Source organism: Mus caroli, unplaced genomic scaffold (assembly GCF_978045245.1).
Source record: "Mus caroli unplaced genomic scaffold, Mus_caroli_1 scaffold_11, whole genome shotgun sequence".
Classification (NCBI taxonomy): domain Eukaryota; kingdom Metazoa; phylum Chordata; class Mammalia; order Rodentia; family Muridae; genus Mus; species Mus caroli.
In genome coordinates, this window is record NW_028227266.1 from 112384090 (window position 1) to 112392284 (window position 8195).

General features: G+C 45.7%; 1 protein-coding gene across 4 annotated transcripts in view; it reads right to left on the bottom strand.

The window, feature by feature from the left end:
* The window catches only part of Pdcd6ip (programmed cell death 6 interacting protein), a 56848-nt gene extending 51698 nt beyond the window's left edge, over window positions 1-5150 (bottom strand). For 3 of the 4 annotated variants that reach the window (XM_021173407.2, XM_029481382.2, XM_029481383.2), the window contains exon 1: window positions 4792-5150. In XM_021173407.2, the coding sequence (XP_021029066.1) occupies window positions 4792-5000 (209 nt within the window). In that variant the 5' untranslated portion in view covers window positions 5001-5150. The remainder of the gene's footprint in view (window positions 1-4791) is intronic. The other variant, XM_021173408.3, reaches the window with a different exon arrangement.
* Window positions 5151-8195: the final 3045 nt, after the last annotated feature.

An 8195-nucleotide genomic window follows, 5' to 3' on the forward strand; every position in this document is an offset into this window, starting at 1 on the left:
AGAGGCAGAAAGAACAAGAGCTTGAGGCCAGCTTTAACAGACCAATAATAAGTTTGATGTGGTATTCTACAAATGTTTATTAAGAAATATTCTCATTAACTGTAAAGTCAACGAACCTGGCAAACAGTATCCTAACCAAGTCATAAAAACCCAAGTTATCATATGGCACCAGACTCCTAACATGCCCTGAAAGCAACACAGGTCCACCTGGGCACAAACACCCAAGCCACACGGTAATATGATACAAAACCTTACCAAGGGGGGCGGGTGTCAGAGGGGCCAGATATGATGGCACATACCTTTAGTCAAAACACTCAGGATTTCTTTGAGTTCAAAGCCAACCTAGTCTTGATAGTAAGTTCTAGAACAGCCAAAGCTACTTAGAGAGACCTTGTCATAAAAAAATAATAATAAAAGAAAAAGAAGAAGAAAAAGAAAAAGAAAAAGAAAGGTAAGGAAAGACTTTATCAAGGGACATTCTGCAAAGCAACTAGCCTGAGCTCTTCAAAACTGCCAAAGTCATAGGTGGAATGTAGTTCACTAGCCTAGAGTGGCTGAGTCCCTGCATTTGATTCCTAGTAACCATCGAAGGGAAAGAAAGGCAAGGCTCAAGTGATAAAAGGAGTACTGCTCCGACTGAAGGACATTAAAGATGCATTAGTAACTGAGGCGACTGGTGGAAGCCAGCCCCTGGCCCTGTAAACCTCCCCAATGGAGTGCCAGCACAGCAGACTGAATGAAGTCAGCAAACGTCCTAATTATAAAAGACGGGGCTGGGTTATACAAGAAAGTGCCTTTATCCCTAGGGAAAAAATTTAAGTATTCAAACCTTTTGATGGATTACTGTTGTGGTAATGAATGAGATATCCTCTATGGTCTCAGGCATTTGAACATCTGGTCCTCACCTGATGGTGCTGACTGGGAGGTTTCAGAGGTTTAACTTTGCTGGAGGAAGTACGTCGCTGGGGTGGGCCTCTCACCGTTTCTTACGTGCTCTCTCCCTGCTTAGAGGCGAGATGTGAGCCCTCAGTGTGCTGCTCCAGCTGCCTTGGCCAATGCTTCCTCACTGTGGTGGTAAACCCACCCAATGGAGCAGAGCAGTGGCGCTCAGCCGAGTGCTGAGAGCCCTCGACACAGCTCCTCATGCCGTAGTGACCCCACCATAACGGTAATCTTTCTACTGTCGTGAATCATAGTGTAAATACTTTTGGAGATAGAGGTTTGCCGAAGGAGCTAAATCCTACAGGTTGAGAACCACTACTCTAGAAATATAGATTCTAATAAATCCTTCCAAGTTACCTCTGGCATGGTGCTTTATTGCAGCAATGAAAAAGTAACACCCATTACACTTAAAATTACTTTCATATTTTTTAATGATGCTGTGCCTTACCTGGCCACCCATCAACTCTGGAGCTCAACATCAGGATATTCATTATACATTCGAGTCAATAAATTACATTCTCTCTGGCTCAGGGCCTTCACTCCCTTCACTAGATCCTAAGGAGGCTACATCAAGGCCTGGGGCAGCAGAGCCTTTCGATGTACCTGCAACAGTAAGGCCAAGCTGGATACAGACCAAGAACTGGCAAGCGTTTTCAGAAAAGGGATATTCTAGACTGCTGAGGAAAAGGAAAAGCAAAAACTGTAAGTACTTTCATAACAAGAGAGAAACGTCTGCCCCGGCCTTGCCTTGCTCTACCCCAAGCCTAAAGACACAACAGCTGTTCAACTCTCCTCAACTAGACACATTCTCTGAAAAGTGGCACTTTGCAGGAAAGGAAATAGAGGAAGAAGTGGCCAACACAGCCAGCATCTCCTGTACTTTGGCTATTCAGTGTCACCCCAAAATTGACTTGTTAAAGACTTAGCCTCCTGCCAGTGGTACTCTAGAGAGGTGCCTGAATTAAGAAATGCTTATCCATGAGTTAATCCACTGGTGAGTTCTATTGGCTACTAGAAGTATCATTTAGCTGGATGGAAGAAGATCACTGGAAGAGTGCCTTTGAAGGGCACCATCTCCTCTCTGACTGTCCCCATCCCCCCAGCTGCCAGAGGTGAGTAGCCTCTGCCATCACACACTCAGGCTGCCTCACTCCAGGCACAAAGCAACTGAACCACAACCACAGATCGAAAACAGTAACAAACTTTTCTCCTTTTCTCTCAGTATTTTTGTCACAGCAATAAACACCACCCAAATTCCAGTGAACTCTCCCCTCCTATGGGAGAACAAAATAATACACTGTGAACCTCCAGACTGGGGGTTCACTGGGGAGCCAAGCATGGCTGAGCCAAGTAGCCAATGTATGGGTGACAGCACCATAAGCCTAGATAGCTGTGGTGTGCACACGGGCCAATGGGAAAAGCGCTGAGGCAAAGGGCAGAGTGAGCACAAAACACCATTAGGCCACCAGGACTCAGAGCTAACCCACCCAAGTGCTGTCTGCGGGCCATACATAAACAGGCAACCCATTAGTCCTAATCCTGACCCTGCTAATAAGTAAGCAAAGAAGAAAATAGGACATGAAGCCTCTTGCTTCAAAGGTATAAAAGAATGACTGCATAGAATATACTGAATCCTCTGTATCAAGCCTCTTCTTCCACAACTTGAGGTCGAGAAGCAAAACCAGAGTTGTTGCATGGGCAGAAGAGGCCATGTATATTACACATGTACATGATCACAAAGTATGAGATGGCTGCCTTGGAACATGTTATGGGAGGTGACAGGGAAGAGCAGCCAGTGGAAACCAAAAATGTCTGACCAGCATGAAGCAAACTCCAACAAGATCAGCTATGGCTTTACATGAGGGAGCCCACAAAGCTTACTATACCATACGCAAAATGCTGCTCCTGGAGAGACAAACACATGAGCTATGTACTTCCACAGAGGGAGCAGACACCAGTAACTAGCTACCCTCTAGTTCTGCCTCTGTTTCAGATTCCAAAGTTCTCCAGGAAGACAATCTACCAAAACAGCAAGAGTACACCATACCCCTCTCTTTAAGATTCCCAAAGATGTGGCAATCAAGACTCTAGCCTAAGATACTTACCTAACAGTATAGAGACCTATGCAAGTTTAACACAACTTGAAAGAAAGCCAATATGCTTTCTCAGCATGACTGAAAGATGCCCCCCAAAACACATCCAACATAGGAAATGATGCAGTAAAGTAAAATCCCTATGGATTTTAGTTTAGAAATAAACATCTCTTCAGGGCTGGCCAGAAAGCTAAGTACAGGAAGATGCTTGCCACCAAGCCTGACCACAAAGCCAACTACTATACTGTCTTCTGGCCTCCGTATACATGTCAAGGCATGCACACACAGAGACAGAAACAGAGAGTAGGAGAGAACATTCTTAGAAATAAGTACATTAAAACAATTACAAATGTACTTAAGCAGACTTAAGTATATCACAGTGGGCAGAACTCAAACGCTGCAAAGCACGCAGCCCAAGGATGCACTCAATGTCTCAGGCATTATCTGAAGACTTGTAAGGTGAAGACAAAGCTTCCCTCACAGCAATGGTTCTCAACCTTTCTAACGCTTTGCCCTTTAATACAGCTCCTCCTGGTGTAGTGACGCCCAACCATAAAATCTGTTGTTACTTCATACCTGTAATTCTGCTACTGTCACGAATGGTCATATACATATCTGATATGCAGGATGTCTGATATGCCACCCCAAAGGGCCGTGACCCACAGTTTGAGAACCACTGCCTTAGAGGCACAGATGATACAATGTGCATCAAGCGCTTGAGACAGCTGCTGGATACACAGGCCGCATATACCACCCGTAGACAAGCACTATGTGACTACACCCCAGCACTCTCAGACGTTCCTTACAGTTTTACAAAACTCAGGCACTTTAAAGCAAATCCACTTTAAAACTCTCGTGAGAGAACTGTTTGAAATCTGGCTCCACACTCTGTCAACAGATAAAGTCTACTCAGTGCTGGGAGTCATTCTAACTACAGTAAGGGCTGCTAGTGGCCATCTGGCAACACATGCAGGAAACATCACGGGAGCAAGATGATGCCAAGGGGTCTAAGAGACTAAGGGGTGTCTCTGGACATCTCTGTTCTCACCCTAATCCACCAGCGTCCCTTGCATGAAACGAGATCATATTACCAGAAATTGGATCATAAGGTATCACGGAAATGTTATCATTATCAAGTACCTGGGTTGTCACCAATTGCAAAAAGGACCAGGGTATTCCATACGTGCAAAGGATTTTTTAAGTAACCAGTCTCAGCGGTCTACTATGTCATTCAAGTTTTCTTTCAAATGACTGAAGCTCCTACCTTTTACAACTGTCAGTCTGTCACTTGATTATTCGGAACATGAGATGACTTACTTCAAGTGAACAATGTAATAAGTCACCGACATTTGGTTTAGTGTCCAAATTCTCTCCCTTCCCTTTTGTAACTATTATTAGGAAATCTAGACGTGGTCCAATAAAGTCACAAACAGGGATTGTAAAAGGGAGACTCCAGTTGTAACACCCAAAAAGTGAAAACCGGTCAAACGGCTGTAACCAGAGAGATCATTACACGGCAGACGTCCTCCCAGGTAAGGAGCCTCGGTGACAGAAGGCACTTGGAAGGGAGGGCAGGGTTATGAGTCCTCTCACCAGGAAAGAATGCTGACCACACCTACGCTGCTGGCCTGAGTCAGAGTGGAGAGGCCAGGCGCGGGGGAGAGGAAAAGGCTATGAAGGGAGGAGGAAGCGAGGCTGGGGAGGGGAGCGGGGACAGGAAGGGAGGCTGGGAGGGAGCCCCGCCGCCCGGGCCCACCTCAGCAGCGTCTCCAGGGCGCCCTCATGCTTGTCCAGCGGGCGGCCGAGCGCCGAGCGCCGCAGCTTGCTGAGCTCCTCGGCCGCGCGGCAGTACTGGGCCTGCTCCTCGCCGCCGCTCGGGTACGTCTGCTGGATGAACTTCACCAGCGGCTTGGCCAGGTCCACCTCCGAGGTCTTCTTCAGCTGCACCCAGATGAACGACGCCATGGTGAGCGCCCGGCCGCCGCGTCGGGCCGCACAGACCGAGGGACAGCGACCACGGCCTAGGCGCGCTCGGCACCTGCAGCGGAGGAGCGGACCGACGGGCCGACGGACTGAGCCGCCAGCGCTTCGAGCTGGCCACTTCCGGGAGCCCCCGCGCAGGCGCAGTCGGAGGGGCGCGCCGCTCGGTCACGTGATGGTGCCACCAAAGCGTCGCTCATCTGGGCTCGCCTGTGCGGCGCCTGCGTGGTGGGATGAGGCGGTAGCCTACTGCGATGATTAAACTTTCAAAAAGATTCTTTTGGTTCTTTTGGTTTGGTTTGGTTGTTTTGCTCGAGACGGGGTTTCTCTGTGTAGCCCTGGCTATCCTGGAACTGACTTGTAGCCCAAGCCGGCCTCGAACTCTCGAAGATCTTCCTGCCTATGCCTCCCCAATGCTGAGATAAAAGGCATACGCCACTACCACCCGGCTCAAGAAGATTTTAAATTCTCCTTAGATTCTGCTTTTTCTTTTTAAATATTTTTAATTGATTGTATTTTTCCTTTTTTATTACAAAAATTAATTTTATAGATCAATATATTCTGCCCGGTGGTGAAATACTCCTTTGTTATGCTTTCTCCTATGAGGCCAGACCCTGGGGAGTATTGTGATGTGCTGTTGAAGGTCCATTGTGTGTGCAGTCTTCCCCCACCACCACCACCAGTCCAAAGTAGACAAAGTCCCTACCTTCGCGCAGTCTTCCAGGTAAGGACACAGTCGGTAGTAAGGTACGTAAAAAGAGATCTCTTAGAAGAACATAGCATAAGCAAGGTAATTTAAGAAATATCCTCCCAGAAGATGAATTTAAAATAATACTCGCAATTTGACATTAAAAGAGAGCACGGGTGGAGAGACTTAAGTGGAAAGAGGCCCCAGACCAAAAAGCACATGTATCCCATATCCAGAACTTAAAAGGGAGGTAGAGACTAGAATGAAAGGAAGCTGAAGAGTGACACCACAAATCATTATGGAACTTGTAGTCAGTGTCTAGAATCTGTTTAGTACAATCAGTCGTACTTAAGCAATTTTTTATATATATTTTACAAAGGCCTCCCTGGGTAACTGGAGAAATAGATTAGCAGTTAACGACTGTTTGCTGCTCTGCCTGAGTGAGAGGCCGACCTGGGTTCCCAGTAGCCTCTTGAGGCACACGCTCAACACCTGTAACTCAAGGCGATCCATTGCCCACTTGTGGCTACTTCTGGGGCCAGCCCTCACGCGCACATACATAGAATGTTTCTTGAAGGCCTCCCAGAAGACAAGTCTGATATTTTTACTGTTTATTTTTATTATGTTTTATTTATTGAGGAGTATGCAGAGGTCAGAGGTCAACTTCCCGAGTCAGTCCCTTCTACCACGTGGGTCTCAGGGGTGGAACTCAGGTGGGCATGATTGACAGCAAGCACCTTTCCCTGCTGAGCCATCTCACCATTCTTGATGGAGCAGATGTTGATGAACAATATTGTCCATGAAACATTCCAGGCAAAACTAACTTGAATCTATCAAGCCTTCACATCAAACACTCAATTTTTTTCATTTTTATCATATATATATGATAAAATATATTTTTATTATATATATATATGTTTCTGCCTGCATGTATGTCTGTGTACCATGTTTGTTCCTGATGCCCCCTGAAGTCAGAAGAGGGCATCAGATCCCCTGGAACTGGAGTTTCAGAAATGATAAGCTGCATGTGGGTGCTGGGAATCGAACCTGTGTCCTCTGGAAGAGCAGCTAGTGCTTTAACAGAGGAACCATCTCTCCAATGCCAGAACACACAATTTATAAGAAATACAACAGGCGAAATAAGAAATTCTGTGACGTTCCAGAGCATAACTGGTGTATACACTTCAAAATGTATCGGCCTGGAAAAAAAAATGGCTGTATAAAAAAAAAAAAATTAAAAAAAACAAAACTTGGGGAAATTACAGCCTGCCCCAGATCCTATTCTGGGATATATTCAGGACAGTTGAAAGATAAATGAAAACATGGGATATTTGATAAGATGAAACTGTGTTGCCATACAAACCTTGGGGGTCATTAAGAAAATGGCAATTCAAAAATGGTATTTGTGTAACACTATCTTGGTTTTAAAAAATTAAATATCTGTATATATGGATGATGAAAAAGGATTGTACCCTGAGTGGTGCTGATTCTTTGAAAATAAAAGCACACATTTTTTTAATCTTATTTTTTCTTCATGTAATAATTTTGCTTTATACATTATATTTGTTCATTAACAATAAAGCTTATTTTATTAAAGTTTTATTTATTCATTCATTCATTTACATTTACTTTTTATTTCGGGGGAAACGTGTGTGTGTGTGTAGGTCAAAGAACAACCTGTAGGAATCCTTTTCTGGTCCAGCTCAGGTCTTCAGATTTGGCGGCAAGCCCTTTAGCCACTGATCCATCTCAGTGCACTATAAAAATGTCTTTATTCTAGTTAAACTTTCCACTTACAGTAAATGCCACGGCCACCCTGCCCAGTGTGCATCAGAAGGATGTAGTGAGGCAAAGTGTGAAACAGAAATCAGGCAAAAAAAAAAAAAAAATCATCAAATCTGACCTAAGGAAGATAAACAAAACTGATAGGTTTTTGAGTTTCGAATTGAATTTACTAACACCCAGACAGGAAAATAAGGAAAGGGACGTAACCAAGAATGGCACCTGCTTTGGGTACCTGTGTATCTGAGTGTTTGGTGAGAATGCATGTTGCCAGAAAGAAGGGCAGTGAGACTCACTGAGCAGGGTGGATGAGTAGGCCAGAGGAGTTCCGGCTGTGGCCTGCCTCAGCTGGTTATGTCTTCCGTGGGGCAGTGGATGTCCGTGGGACAGCGGATGTCCGGCTGCGCATCTGCCTCACTAATTGGGTGCCCCATAATAGGCGTCCCAGTCCGTGTTTCCCACAGTGAGAAACAGCCGAGTCTGAGACGGATGCTGTGGTTCCAAGTCTTCTGTGTACCCAGGCGCCTCCGGTGTCTGGCTGGGAGTTGTGAACGGGGTCTGAAGGTCTGTGTTTCCTCTCAGGGTGACTACTCACCAGGCGGGAAGGGGAAGGCTCAATCCAGGATGGAGATGGAATCTGCTTTGCTCCAACTGAGTGCCAACAATATGGAGTGACTGGGAGAGAAAAGGCCTTCTCCAGGAGATTCAGT